This window comes from Lontra canadensis, unplaced genomic scaffold (genome assembly GCF_010015895.1).
Source record: "Lontra canadensis isolate GAN:19392208 unplaced genomic scaffold, GSC_riverotter_1.0 scaffold292, whole genome shotgun sequence".
In the NCBI taxonomy this organism is placed as follows: Eukaryota; Metazoa; Chordata; class Mammalia; order Carnivora; family Mustelidae; genus Lontra; species Lontra canadensis.
Window position 1 is genome coordinate 25,212 of NW_022631286.1, and position 16,228 is coordinate 41,439.

Sequence of the window (16,228 nt, forward strand, 5' to 3'; positions counted from 1 at the left end):
ACCGTGTCTCTGGGACCCCTTTCTCCAGCCCCGTCATCTATGAGAAGAAGATGAGTTCCTTCACAGAGAAAGCTTTCCCTAAATCAGCTTTTGTCTTCTCTTCCAGCTTCCATCCTAGCTGCTCTCTGCTGACTCCCTACCCTCCACTGATCAGCCTATTGTTTCTCTATACACATACAGGCTAGCTTTTATTCTGGAACCTGCCCTCACCCTTCTCCTGCCACCCACTTGCCTACCTTCAAGATTCAGTTTCGATATAATCTCTTCCAAGAAGGCTATTCTGGCCTTCTCACTCCCATACACAGGCTGAGATAGGTAGTATGCCCTTTGATACTTCTGCTGATCCCTAGAAATGTCTCTTGCTTGCATATTCCATGCTAGCACTCTGATGTGTTTATGTGGCTGTCACCCTTACCAGATTGTGAGTTATTTCACGCCAAGGACTATGTCTTATATCATCCCCATGGCTTAGTACCAAAGCCTGGAACATTCCTAAGAGCTTAATAAAATGTTTTTGAATGAATAAATTAAAAAACCACACTTGAATTAAAAGTTTTATGAACAATGCCACTAAAAGGTTTAATGGGGTAAGCAGCTAAAATTATAGACAAAAGAAAATGATTTTTCAAAAACAGACCCAAGGATTTCAATTTTTTATACTCATCTTCCAAGACACAAGTAATTAAAAATCTGTGTTCCTTGTGTAGTGGTACGTTTCGTAACACCTTACCCAGAAAAGCAATGTAAAGATACATCAGAGTTGATGGGATATGATGAAAGTGATACTCAGAGGAAAATTCATAGCTTTAAATACAGTGACAAACAGGAGTGAATGAACTTAAGAGACTGGGAGAAAATTTAAGAGACTGGGAGAAAACAAAAGCTAGCAAAAGCAGAAGGAAGGGAATTAGTAAAGACAAAACAAAACAACCAATTAGAAAACATTAAAACAATAGAATGAATAAATTTAACCAGAATGATCTTATCAAAAAAAGGGAAGCAGGGGAAGAAAACATTAACCCTATTGGATTTGAAAGGAAGGAAGGAAGGGAAAAGGGATAGGAAAGGAGGAAGGAGGAAGGAAAGAAAACACAAACTTGAAATAGGAATTGGAAATAAGGAAATACTCACAGGTATGAGGAAGTAAAAATGCATTCGAAGTAATTACTGAACACAAAGCTGCTTCTGATGAATCTGCCATGAAGGTTTCATGGCCCAAGCTGAGAGAGAAGGCAGAACAGCCCCCACTTTGGGTCTGCACGCCCACTAGTAAACACATGGGCCAGAGCCCCTATGAAGCCATTGTAACAGGTTATTATTTGCTAGAAGAAGGATAAAAGAATTTTCCAAATTCCAAATTAAGGAATTACTTGCTCTGAGGGGAAGGACCCAGAAAACATGTAATTGAGCTTTTCAATAACCAAGTTCATTTGGGTAACACTATATTTTATCTAAAAACTACTTTTTTGAATCACATTAGAAATAAGTTATTATTGAAAGCCTTTTATGGCAGAAATACCAATATTTTCCAAATATCTGATATTTAGACTTTACAAAGTAGTTTTTGCATAGTATCCTCAGGAGCCTAATGTATTCACTCCAACAACAAGAGAAGACCCTTAGGTTGGAAGTTGAGTGACCTGTCCGAGATCAACAGCTGGTCCGTGGTGGTGGAAGACAGATCTGCAGACGGCTGGTCTAGCTTGCTTTCCCCAGCCAACCCTGCTTATTCCAGGCTCCAGCCCCTCCCTCAGTACTGTCCGGAGCACCAACCACCCTCTTACCAGACTCTAAAAGTTAAGACTGACATCTAATGGTAAGTTCAGATTCCTACGTACAGGAGTCTGATGGACTTTTAATTCTCTGGCTCCGAAGCTCTCCTTCGACAAGAAAGATGGACTGAAGGAAATGACTTTGAATTAGAATACAATCTCCCTGGTGTTCCAGAGGATCAGAATCATGTCATTTTGCAAGCTTTGCAGCTTACCAAATGACAGAAGCTGAAAATATGTAAACACTAATATTGGCTATGTTTTTTACTATGACTGCAAAGAAAATTTCCTAATGTCTTGTTGCTTCTAGCTGCTCATTTATAAACTGGGAACACAGACTCTTGTCAGTGACCCAGCGAAAAACGGGTAGCAGACCACTGGCCCTCTCCCTTCTTCACACCCACTTCACATTTCAAAATTCCTTCTTCTTCTATCATCGTCATAACATTCTAGTACCTTCCTCCTATCACTCTATCTGTAAAATCTACCTCGTCCACCCGCTCAAGTCTCAAAGCTGCTCTCATAAGATTCTTTGCTTCCTATTTCAAATCAGGCCTCCTCATCTACTCCCTTCAAATGATCAGGGATTTGAAAAAGAATATTCATTACAGCCTCACACACTGGGATGAGGCTGAAGTAAAGCTTAAGCTTACCTTTAATTTTGGTTCTAAATTTCATACTGAGAAGCAGGGCACCACCAGGGAGCAGTGTGTTGCCTACTTTTAACATGTGCTCATAGTCATTTTCAGCTTCGCTTTTTCCTAGACTTGATCACCTTTACAGAGTTGCCACTAATTAAGACTCTGCGGCAGAGAGATAGCAAAATGTAACTGTGGAGTTAAATTATAGTAATTTCTTAGGAGGACTTTGATGCCATTTTGCATTAAGGAAAGGGAGAAGATACGGCTTCGACTTCTGGTTAAATACCATGAAGACGATCAGCAAGGAGGGCAAAAACAATCCCAAAGTTCTTGTAGAAGTTTCATCTAACTTCATTGTGTTGTAGGCTTGTTATTGTATCTATACTTAAGGTCAACAATGTGGTATCTATTTCCATCCACCCAGCTTCCCAAATGACCCTGATTGTATCACTTCTTTCAGCCTCAGTTTCCCCCATCTGTAAAATGAGGAGAATGACATGTGTTGACTAAAGGTGTACTGAAATATTTTACCAGTCAGTAGCCATAACACATCCTGAGAGCAAGAGATGAAAGGTGGTATAGTTTAAAAAAAAAAAAAAGGTAATGTTATGGCATTCTGGTAAAAAGATTTCTAAAATGAGAATTCACTGGAAAATTTTACTAAAGAGAGAGGTTATTTTTAAAGATCCTTTAAAAGTCTCTTTGACAGCTGAACATTCAAGTCAGTTTATCCATGAAATGAGTACATCAGAGTTAGGAGCAGACTTAACTTTGGAGTACCTGTAACAGAAGCTCATTTTCTTTAAAGATGAAGAGGAACACTCTTTAGCTCACCCCAACTAATACTCCTTCAACAAGCAGCAGCATACAGGAAATGAGCAAAGGCAGGAAAAGACAGAGTCCCCTGTCCTTAATGCGATCCTTGGAACCAAAGAGCTCTTTGGCTCCCCAACTGTCCATACCTGCTGGGTGAGGAGGCTGATGTGGGTGGATGGGGAATACTGGCGGGCTGCCTGCTTCTCAGCCAGCCGCTGCAGCTCGGCCGTGACCATGCTTGGGTTATACCGTCTGCTGTACAGAGACCCATCTTCTCCCTCTCTTTGTGTTTTAGCCATTCCTGAGTGCGGCTTGTTTGGATGGCATGAGCCTGCTAAAAAAAAAAAAAGAGAGAAAAGTTTTTACCCTCTTAGGAAATAAGCCCTGAAAAACTTAGGGTGAGGACAGAGAAATCTCAGCCAACAGATACTTTACGGAAGCCCAGGGATCTCTGACAACTTGTCGCAAGCATTTATCAACATGTTTTCGTTTACCGGGAAAGCTTCACGCACACCAGATTTCATCATATGCAGTGGGAAAAAACCACTCCTAGAATTCACTAATTTTGATGAATAAAAAAGCGTAGTTTTAAAACCCAGTATAATTCTTAATATTTCTTGTAATGGGACTTTACTTGTCAGTCGTCTATGTCATCCACGGTCAAATAACCCACCTTCTTACCAAGCTCAAAAGGGACAACAGATGAAAGCAAAACAGTGTAATTAGAAAAGCAGCAATAATCTGTTATTGATGAAATGACTCATTTTCCTTTCAGACTTAAATGCTCTTCTTCCAACTATAGTATCAGAGTTCTATTATTTTTGAGCACTGAAATTCTGGCAAAAAGAAATTATTTAATATAAAATCAAGGTTCATATTTTTTCTATGATTAAAGTCACACATCTCACTGGAAAAAAAAATTTAACCTAGAAAACACTGTAACATGTTTTCTTTCTGGCTTAATGCTTATATAACTGTGATCATAGGTATATACAATTTGGTGACACTGCTTTATAAAAATCTGTTAACTGTTTCATGTTTACTTTATTGTGTGATACATAGAAAATTTCGTTTAACAGATGTGTAAATTATAGAGAATACTATAATGAACCCGTGAACTTACTACCCAACTCAAAAACCATATTACCATTGAATATACATCAACTGTATGATTCTCTTGAGACATCCCTTATCGTCATTCATTCATTCCCTTCCTTTTAAAAAATATCTTCAGTAATGTATTTGTGTGCATGTGTGTGTGTATGCATAAACAAAATACTAGGTAATTTTGGTTGGTGTTAAGCTCTACAAAAGTGGTATCTTATAGTAGCAGTTTCCTGAGATACACTCTTGTCATTCAATACCATACTTTCAAGATTCATCCTTGCTAAGCATAGCCTAAAATGCATTAATTTACCTGCGGCTTGGTGTTCCATTTTGCAAGTACACTACCACTTATTCTTCTCTTGCCCCATCAGTGGGTGTGTTGGTTACTTCAAGCTTACTGCTATTATAAACAGTGCAGCGGTGAACACTCTTGAATACATCTCTTGGTGAATGTGTGAAAGAACGTCTCTTGTATGTATGCCGAAGAATGGGATTGTTGAATCACAGAGTACATAAATCTTTAAATTTATGTGTTAAGACCAAAGTGGCATTTTTTTACACTCCCATAAGTAAAATATGAGAGTTCCTGCTGATCCACGTCCCCTCTAACACTTAGTGTTGTCAAGTATCTTAATTCTTCCCACTTCTAAGGGGGTAAAAATCTCCTTGTAGTCTCCATTTACATTCACAGATTGACCATGATGCTAAGTGTGTGTTATCTCTTTTCTGATACCACTGATCATTTTTCTATTGGGTTATCTTTTTCTTACTGATTTATGGAAGTTTTCCTTATGTTTTCACTTGCTCCATACCCTGTAATCTTAAAGATAATCTTACTTTATCCTAGAAGATTTTATTAAAGATTTATTTATTTTAGAGAGAAGGAGAGTGAGTGCATGCATGTACGCATGCGCCCAAGTGCGGGGAGTGGGGTAGGGAGAGAATCTCCCAGAGACTCCCTGCTGAACTCAAGAGCCTGATATAGGGCTCAATCTCATGACCCTGAGAACATGACCTGAGCCTAAATCAAGAGTCAGATGCTTAACCAACTGAGCCAACCAGGTGCTCCTATTTTATTACAGAAATTTTAAGTTTTGCATCTGAAATTAATTTTACACAGAGTGTAAGTCAGTGACCTGATTTCTTTTTTCCCTCTTTGTTATTAACTAATCATCCCAGTACCATGCATTGAGAAACCCCTCCTTTTCCACTATACACAATGCCATCTTGGATATGTATCAAACACAGAATATGTATCTGTGTGTCTCTAACTTCCTGCTCTTTTCTATTAGTCCATTTGTCTATAACTACACTCTCTTAGTTATATCTTTCTTTTTAGCTTTTTTTTTCATTTATTCATTTGAAAGAGATACAGAGACAGAGACAGAGAGAGACCTCAAGCAGGGGGAGAGGCATAGGGAGAAGGAGAAGCAGACTCCCTGCTGAGCTGGGAGCCAGATGCGAGGCTCCATTGTAGGACCTGGAGATTGTGACCTGAGCTGAAGGCAGACGCTTAACCATATGAGCCACCCAGGCGGCCCATTAGTTATTATATCTTCATATAAGTCATAATAAGGTGTTCCTCCACCTTATTTTGTTCTTTCGTAGGTTCTCACTACTGGACATTTAGAATGGGCTTGTCAACTGTAACAACAGACCTGTTGAGGTTCTGGTTGGAATTGTATTGAACCTAGGGATCAATCTGATGAGAACTGAAACATTTAGGACACTGTCTCTTTCCATCCATGCACATTAGGCTATTTATTCTATTTTATTTAGGTGTTCTCTAATGTCCCTCAAAAAGCCTTGTAAAATTTCCTTCCTTTCCTAAATTTATCCCTAAATTATATTCCTAAATTTATTGTTTCCTTGGTGGTGACTCTTACACAACAATGTAATGTACTTAATGCCACTGAGCTGTAAACTTATAAACATAACAAAAAAAATTAAGTAGACTTAAAAGAAATATACAAAAACTTAAAAGTAGTTAAAATGGTAAATTTTATATAAATTTAACCACACTACAAAAAAATTGCTTTCTAACTCTTTTTTGTTAATATACAGAAAAAGCTACTGATTTTTAATATTGATCTTGTGGCCATCTATACTGCTAAGATAACTATTTCTAAAATGTATCTGTAGATTGCTTTCAGTTTTCTATGCAGATAATGTATTTTCTGCAAATAAGCAAATTTTATTCCCTCTTTTTTGATCCTTATGTTTTTAATTTCTTTGGTTTTACTATGCTGGGTCTGGTAAAACATTAAATAGAAGCAATATTAGTGGGCATCTTTTTATGGCTCTTAATGTTAAAAAGAATTCTTTTAACATTCCCCACTTACACTGATACCTCTTGTAGGATTTTGGCAGATAGCTTTTTTCAGCTCAAGAGGGCTTCCTTCTCTTCCTAGTATGCGGAGAGCTTTATCATGAATGAGTGTGGAATTTTATCAAATTCTTTTCTGCATCTACTAAGATGAATATGGTTCTTCTCCTTTAGTTTGCTGATGTGACAAATGTCAGTTATACATTTTCTAATGTTAAGCCCCTCCTGTGTTCCTTGGATAAACTTGTTTACGGTGTCCTCTTTCATACGTTGCTAGATTTGGCTGGCTTATAGTTTGATTAGAATTTTTGCATTTGTGTGCATAAATGTAGCTGGTCTGTAATTTCCCTAATACTATACTCAACTGGTTTTGTTATTAAGATAAAACTAGGCATTCAAAAAGAGATGAATATTGTTTTCTCTTCCCATTTTCGAGAAGAGTTTAAGATTGGAATTATCTGCCCCTTGAAAGACTGTTAGAACTTTCTTATAAAATTATCTGGGCCTCAAATTCTGTGAGATTTTCAACTACTGTTTCAATTATCTTAATATTTACAGGACTGTTGAGGCTTTCATCTTTTTTTTTTTTTTTTAAGATTTTATTTATTTACTTGACACAGAGAGAGAGAACACAAGCAGGGGGAGTAGCAGAGGGAGAAAGAGAGAAGCAGATTCCCACTGAGCAGGGTGCCCAATGCAGGGCTTGATCCCAGGACCCAGGGATCATGACCTGAGCCAAAGGCAGATGCTTAACCAACTGAGCCACCCAGACACCCCTGGATTTCACTTCTTACTAAAATACCTCATTTAGTGAGCATAAAGAATGCTGTATTAACAACACATTCAGTTTCTTGGCTTTCATCTTCTTGAGTCATTTTTATGTAAGTTATACTTTTCTATTTGTCCATTTTATAAGTTTTCAGTTTTATTGGAATAAAACAGTTAAGAATTCTTTTGTCACCTACACAATATTTGCATGTTTTATAGCTTTTCCATCCCTTGTACTATTTCTCCGGGTCTGCTCTCTTTTCTTGATCAGTCTCAACAGAGGTTTGTCATTCTTATTAGGGTTTTCAAAGAACTTCCGGCTTTGATATTCTCTAGTGTACTTTATTTCTGAATTCTCTGATTTTTTTTGCCCTATCTTTATTATTTTTTTCTTTATTTAGATTTATGATGTTTTGTTTTTATAATGTCTGAAATACTTAGAAATTAATCTTCAGCCTCTTTTACTTTCAAATAAAGTTTTTAAGGCAGTCAATTTCCCTCCTCATAATGCTTTCATTGTGCTCCATACACTCAGATGCACAGTTTTCTCATTATCATTCAGTTCTAATACTTTTACATTTATTTCCATTATGATTTCTTCCTTGACGCTTTTTATGTTTTTTTTTTTTCAGGTTTTAATTTAAATTCCACTTAGTTAATATACATTGTAATGATAGTTTCAGATATAAAAATAGTGATTCAAACCTCCGTACAACACCCAGTGTTTGACTCTTTTTAATCCGGAAATTCATGAGGATTTGTTATACACTATAACTTGTTATTGCCATTCAATTTAACTGCAGTGTGACAGAGAATGTGCCTGTATGATACCAATTCTGTGATATTTGTCTTAAATGATGTAGGATGATTGGTTTTATGAATATATTATGAGTGCTTACAAAGGTGTCTTCTCTAATTATTGGATCCACAGTTCTATGTATGATCAACTGATAAAGCTGATCAACTTGTTTAAATCCTCTTTATCTTTGCTGATTTAAAACAATCTGTTTAGTCTATCAGTACTGACAGGAGTATGTAGAAATCTCCCACTAAGACATGTACTCATGTACTTGTATCAGTCTTTGTTTTGGAACAAATATTATATTTGGAAGTTACTTTTATTAGGTGAACTTAGAACTGCTTTATCTTTCTGCTGAACTAAAAAACTTTTACCTTTTGTCTTATGTAATTACTGTCTGTACCTGTAAGAAAATTTTCTACCTCAAAGTCTATTTAAGCATATGTTAATATAGCTATACCATGTTTCTTCTGGTTGGTATTTACATGGCATTTCTTTCTTTATCCTTTTTTTAAAAAGCGAGTCATTTTTCTTTTTTTCTTTTTCTATTTTTTTTTTTAAGATTTTATCTATTTATTTGACAGACAGAGGGAGAGAGATCACAAGTAGGCAGGGCAGCAGGCAGGGAGGGGAGGGGGAAGCAGGCTCCCCACTGAGCAGAGAGCCCCATTCGGGGCTTGATCCCAGGACCCTTAGATCATGACCTGAGCCGAAGACAGAGACTTAATCCAGTGAGCCACCCAGGTGCCCCTCTTTCTTTATCCTTTTATTTCAACCACTCCTTCTTCTTCTCTTTAGGTGTATCTCTCTCCGGTAAACAGCACATATCTGGATTTTTTAAAAATTCAACCCGACACTCTTCTAACAAGTTCAACCCATTTACATTTATTTGATTCTTGACATTGGGACTTGGTTTGCTATCTTTTCAGTTTCATTTCTCCTGCTTTTTCTAAGCTTCCTTCTCATTTCATTTTTCTTCTTCCAAAAGGTTTAGAATTTCCATATTTTTACTCTTTTGGTGGGAACCGTTGAAATTTTATACTGTGTATTTATCTTTAAAATGTGAGAAGTTAAATCATATCCTACTCTCACTCTCAAACTATTCAATAACCACAGACAAATTGAACTCAAATCACTCGGAAGCTACTATCGTCATTTATTACGTTGTTGTCTACTACTGTTTAAGCCATTCAGGGTGTGTTCTCTGACCGCCACGGAAATAAGCGTAATAGACAATTACAGGAAGCAGAGAACGCCGATTACCTGAAAATTAACCAGTACACTTATAAACAATCCGTGGGTCAACGGATAAATTACAACAGAAATTTAAAAATATTTTGAACTGACTAGCTGTTCCCTATCCCTCTCTGGGAAAAATGTGAAAAAGGAAGGTTTTTTAAAGAAAATTTTGATTAACACAAGGTATTGGAGACAACGATCTTACTTAATCTCTCTCAAATGGGAGAAAATAGTTCAAACCAGAACATCATTGATTATTATTACTCTTGATCTTAGATTAAGTCTCAAGAATAACCACTCAAAATTAGCACACACATACATGTCCATATTCATAGTTATGACTTATTAGACATTCAATATCTGATTCAAGCTGCGTAATATTCATTTCATTTGAAATCAGATACTAAGAAATATAAATTGACTATTTACAAAACAGCTTAGCTGTAACTCATCTTAACATGGATATTACTAAACTGTTTAAATTTGGCCAATGGTAAGGCATTTGCCAAATTAATCTGCAGATTCAACACAATCCTATCCAAATCCCATCTGCCTATTTCTGCAGAAACTGACAAGTTGATCCTAAAGTTCGTATGAAAATGCAAGGGATCCAGAATATTCTAAACACTATGGAAAAAAGGAATGAAATTGGAAGAATCACTCTTGGTGACTTCAAAACTTACTATAATTCTACAACAATCAAGATAATGTGGTACTGACATAAGGCTAGACATATTGATCAGTGGAACAGAAATGAGACTCCAGAATAAACCCTTACATTCATGATTAAATGATTTTTGATAAGAATGCCAAAACAATTCAATAGGGAAATAATACTGTTTCAACAAATGGTTGAACTGGGACACTGGGACACTGGGACAACTGAATATATACATGAAAAAGAGCGAAGTTAGACTCTTATGCCACATCCTACACAGAAGTTAAATTCAAAATGGATAAAAGTCCTAAATGAAAGAACTCAAACTATAAAATTCTTAGAAAAAAACATGCATATGAATCTTTGTTACTGTGGGTTAGGCAATAATTTTTCAAATATGATACCAAAAACATAAGCATAAAGAAAAACAGATAAATTGGATGTCATCAAAAATTAAAAGCTTTTGTGCTTCAAAAACATGAAATGATAAGCAACAGAAGGGGAGAAAATACTTCAAAATCATGTATCTGACAAGGGACTTGTATCCAGACTACATAAAGAACATAACTCAACAATAAAAAAACCAAGTATCTCAATTTAAAAACAGGCAAAGGATTTGAATAAACATTTCCAAGGAAGGTCTACTGATGGCCAAAAAACACATGAAAAGTGTTCCACATCATTAGTCATTAGGGAAATGGAAATGATAACCACAAAAATGAGACACTACTTCCAAGCCACTAGAATAGATAAAATCAGAAAAACAGACAATAGTAAGTATTGGCTGGCAAGGATGTGGAGGAACCTTCATGCATTGCTGGAACCAAAATGATGTAGTCACTTTGAAAGAAAACAGTTTGGAAGTTAAAAAAAAAAAAAAAGGCATGAAGCTACCATATGACCCAGTGATTCCACTGCTATGTATATACCCAAGAGAAATGAGAACATAGGTCCACACAAAAACTCATACACAAACGTTAATAGCAGCAGTATTCATAATAGCACTTAAGTGAAAACAACCCATATATCCCTCAATTGATAAATGGATAAACAAAGTATGGTATATCCATCCAATGGAAGACTATTCAGCCATACAAAGGAATGAAGCACTGATACATGCTACAACACGAATGAACCTTGAAGACGCTGTGCTAAGTGAAATAAGTCATTCACAATACACCACTAATTATACAATTCCACTTACATAGAATGTCCAGAATAGGCAAATCTACAGAGATAGAAAGTAGTTTAGTGGTTGTCAGGGCTGGGGGAAGGAGAAAACAGATACTGACTACAAAAGGGTATGGGGTTTCTTCAGAACAGAAACATGTTCTAAAACAGAAAATGTTCTAAAATAAGAGACAGTGGTGTTGCTTGCACAACGATGTGAATATACTAAAAACCATTGAATTGCACATTTTAAAGTGGTGAATTTCACAGTATATGGATTGTATCTCAATAAAACGGTTATCAAAAATGGAGGGAAAAACTTCACTGATAATATGGGTCTACCTACTTCATTTAAAGTTAGATACCTTAAGAGTTCCTTGGTTATTTATTCAGGTCATACTTGACTTTAAATACTTTGAAAAATAACAATTTACTCTGAAAGAATGTATATAACACACTTGTAGGTCTATGATGGTCTGTGATGGAAAATCTCCTGACTAGACTGTAAGGTCCTTGTCATTCATCTCTTTATCCAGCATCTCAAAGAAATCCTGATTCATTTTGTATTAATGGATGAATCCTACTGGACCAAATGCAAGACTCTTCCTTAAAACAATGCATGTGTCCCTTTATCTTTCAAAAGAAAAGGCAAAGGGAAGAGATGGCATTCTTTTCTTTTTTTTTTTTTTTTTTAATCAGGGCTGGGGAGAAGCTGACATCACAGGCTGCCTTTCATTTTCTCACACTCACCTGCCTTTGCTGAAGAGGGACGAGACAGTTTCTGGCTATAGATGTGTGCAGCACTTTGGAAAGAGGAAAAGGGGCCAATGGTGTAACTGCCTGATCGACAGCGTGGCAGGCCAGCAGGGCTTGGTGCGTTCTGTGTCCCAGGATGTATGGAGGGAGAGGCACTGTCAGGGACTGGGCTCAGTAAAATTGTTGGCTGGTGAGACATGCTGGGGATAGCTGGAGGAATCTGAGATAAAGAAGAATGGTGGCCAGACCCTGCTGAGAGGTCAGAGGTTGTAATAATAGATGACAAGTGGGTATTGGGAATTTTCTGCAGAAGAGTAGCAGCAGGACCAGAGAAAGAAGCAGAGGAAGAATTTGTATAGACTAATTTAGCCTCTTTTTCTGCTGAAGTAGTAAATCCTATTAAAACAAAAACAAACAAATAAAACAAAACAAAACAGATCATTTTAGGAAAAACTGACATATAATCTCTATAAAACATGAAGTAAACATTTTTAAACATCAAAATAATCATGGCATGAAACAGAAATCATCAAAGATAGAGACTTTAATGACTGGGCATCATGAACTTAATGAATTATGCCTACCAAGACAACCTGGCAACAGAAACAGTTTACTTTTAGTCCTAGAATTTCTAAAAGCTGGAGTTGAGGCTACCTCCATCAACCAGAGCAGGCATTTTACAAATGTGAGCACATTAAGACAAAAGTTTCTGGTGATGACAGCTAATTCCTCTCCCTCTGCTTTTCACCCTTCTAGGGGGAAAAAAAAAAAAAAAAGTGCTCAGAATTTCTAAATATTAAGAAAATGAAAAATTCCTCAGAAGGAAAACAGGTTATCAGTAAACAGAAGGAAATTCTAAGTCAAGAGAAAGAACAAAGAAAAGGAGCTTCTTTGGGGTAATGCCTTGCGCTTTAGAATAATTTACTATCTGACGACTTTTTTCCTCCCCTTTTAGTGATTTATAAGAGAGCGGCAAATCTAGGAAGGTTTGAAGTCACTCACGAGATAATTTGTCGGAGTGAATTTCTGTTGCCTGCTGCTGTTTGGGCTGCTTTATTTTCACTTCCTCTGTCGTCTCAGGGTGATCTGAAACAGAAGATAAATACTGAGCTTAGGCTCTCCTACTAATCAAATGCTCCACATATAATTTTATTCCCAAAATATAACACAACTCCTAATTGATCGCAGGAACACTGCCTACCCCACCACACTTTCCCAAGGCTGGCCACATCTACAGCCCTGCTGAGTGGGCAACCAGTCAGAAGATTCCCAACTATCCACAACCCCAATTCCAGCTAACTGAACCAGGGAAAAGTACTTAAACCCAGGGCAGCCATCCATGGATGGCAACAAGCTAGGACATGCCTGGAAAAGAAAAAAAATAATAGTAAGAATAAGAGTAAGAGTAAGAGTAAGAGTAACAGTAAGAGTAAGAGTAAAGGCAGTCAGATGCCTCTACCAGGAATTCAAACTAGGGAAACTAAGAAACCCAGGTTGTCGGTGGTACCCACTGGAATAAAGAAATCGTATGGAGTAGTGCAATGACCAAGATAGAACAGCCCCAATATTTGTTGGCACGATACCTGAATACTACCAGAACTTTGTGTCTTTTTATTTATTTATTTGAGAGAGAGTGGTGGGGGGATAAGGGCAGGGGGAGAGGGAGAGAGAATCTGAAGCAGGCTGCACACCCAGTACAGAGCAAGGCCCGGGGCCCTATCTCATCACCCTGAGATCACAACTGAGCCAAAATCAAGAGTGGGACGCTTCCCTGATTGAGCGACCCAGGCTCCCACAATAGCTCTGGATCTGCAAGTGAACGTCTAAGTTTTACCGGAGCAAGCCGAGTGAGTTTATTTGAGATAGGGTGATCAGTACATTCATGACAAAATCACTCTAATAAAATAAATTCCACTCTAATAAACTAGTTTTGTTTTTTTTTGTTTTTTGTTTTTTTTTTTCTTTTCTACCACAGAATTGTGAAACAAGACAGCCAGGGCTAATCACATATTTGCAGAAATATTCCAAAATCTTTTGTCAGGGCTAGTTCATATAAAAACTCAAGAAAGGCCAATTTACACACCATCTTTCAGAATGAAAGAATAAGGACGTAGGGATTATTTTCTGTGTGTCACCACCAGCCATAGTGATACTGTCACACGTGTTTGCTCATGTTTGAAATCAGTCCAGATGCTACCAGATGTCATAGTGTGGTTTCCTGGATTGAGGCCTTCCTACTGCCTTTCTAGTTATTCTTGATAGGTCTAGATAGGTCTAGATATTCTTATGTAGAGGTCATCCTTAATACATGAACTCCAGAATTTCCAGGGACCCATATGTACAAACAGATGCTGTCAGGGCTTCCCCACAGGGCTTCCCCAGGGAAAAATCACTATCTGGACGCCAATGTAGACCCTCATCTCCTTAGGTTAACGAGCTTTTCTTTACCCCAACCTCATTGTAAGAACTGTTAGAGGAGCTTTTCAGAGCTTCCACCAACCTTCTTCCTACATTTACGCACCCAATTCTATCTACTAGACAAGAAACGTTATGAGTCAAGGTACCACGACAGCCTTGGTCACTTTTTACCCAGCATCCATCACAATGTCTGACACACAACAGGTGCTCGGAAGAAATGCGTAGAAGGAATGAAAAAACAGATGAATCAACTTCAGAACTTAGATAAGCTAGGACTGTTCAAAGAGGGCTGGGCTGGGACTTCTAGAAATATTCGATTATACAGTGACCTCAATATAAATAGGCTTTTACCCTATTTGTTTGGGAAAACTCACTCCACTTTTTATTATTTTTTTTAAGATTTTATTGATTTATTTGACAGAGAGACAGAGATCACAAGTAGGCAGAGAAGCAGGCAGGGAGAGAGGGAGGAAGCAGGCTCCCTGCTGAGCAGAGAGCCCGATGCGGGGCTCCATCCCAGGACCCTGGGATCATGACCTGAGCCGAAGGCAGAGGCTTTAAGCCACTGAGCCACCCAGGAACCCCTCACTCCATGTTTTAAATGACCAATTATCCTCACTATTCCCACATCAGACTATGGTAGTCTTAACAGCAGGGAACGAGTCTCTGTCTTTGAATTTAGTGCTTAGCATACCGACAGAATTGGTGTAGATTTCCTGTCTTATGCTTCCCATCTAGATTTTAAATGAATCTTACTTTAAGGCACAGAGCTTTGTTTATAACAGAACATCACTGCTATTTTTTAGATCAGATGACATGAGCTACAGAGTTCGGTCCACATTAATCCCAAATCCCCAATCACCGAGTTCCCCCGCAGGGAGCTCTTTTCTCTCGGTCCTCAGCAGGGATTAAGAACTCGGTGTGCAAAGCAGATCCCCGAAATTGGCGGGCTTGACTTCCTGGCAAATTGCTGCATTTTTCTACTTTTTTGTTCAGGACCACTAAATGCTGAGATGTGGATGCATACCGAAATAAAAGCGATTCATTGTGTTCTAAAGGGTTTTTTTTTTATTTAGTGTTTATATAAAACCACCTTTTGAAGCAGCAACTATCAAGTCTGAAAAAGCAATCGATGTTTCCATTAATCTTTTTCTGGGGGATATCTTAGTTCTAAGGATTTAACATCCTGTAATTAAAGTTGAACATAACAGTATTCCATAAGCAGCCTTTTTATTGTCAGACCATTGCCTGATTTTAATATAATTTTTAAAAAAGTGTGCGTTAATATTTAAAAAAAAAAAAGAAAAAGAAATGCGTGGGAACATCCTGGGCTATCACAGTGACTGAAGAAAGCTAAAGGCATTTAGGATGTGAGATTCAGGATATTAGACATCCCACCAGGTATTGAATAGTCCCACGCAACAAATAATTCCTCTGCCCCAAATGCCAATGCAGCTAAGCCAGAGGAAGTAAAAAACTTAAGAATGGGAAATAACCATTAGGAAAGGCAGAAGAGCACAGATGAAGAGCATAAGCCTTGAGTGGGGCCAAAGAAGGTTCAAATTCCCATCCCACTGCACTATGAAGGGGACTCCTGGGCAAGTTACTCCGTCACTTTCGGCTTTTGTTTTCTCATCTGAAAAGAAACTGAGTAATTCCACCCACTCCATATAGTTTTTAAAAGTAAAAAAATTAGATGACATCCAGCAGATTATAGTAATATGAGCACTCAAATGTTAGCTATTATTAGCTTGTTTT

At 37.5% G+C, this 16,228-nt stretch overlaps 1 protein-coding gene across 12 annotated transcripts in view; it reads right to left on the minus strand.

Annotated features, from left to right (window-relative positions):
• Positions 1-16,228, minus strand: part of LOC116862662 (tubulin polyglutamylase TTLL5) — a 144,955-nt gene that overhangs the window by 18,386 nt on the left and 110,341 nt on the right. For 5 of the 12 annotated variants that reach the window (XM_032850023.1, XM_032850019.1, XM_032850020.1 and 2 more), the window contains 4 exons: positions 13,055-13,138; positions 12,047-12,448; positions 11,331-11,354; positions 3,376-3,563 (listed from right to left, as the gene is read on the minus strand). In XM_032850023.1, coding sequence (XP_032705914.1) covers positions 3,376-3,563; positions 11,331-11,354; positions 12,047-12,448; positions 13,055-13,138 — 698 coding nt within the window. The remainder of the gene's footprint in view (positions 1-3,375; positions 3,564-11,330; positions 11,355-12,046; positions 12,449-13,054; positions 13,139-16,228) is intronic. The other 7 variants (XM_032850024.1, XM_032850022.1, XM_032850016.1 and 4 more) reach the window with 4 other exon arrangements.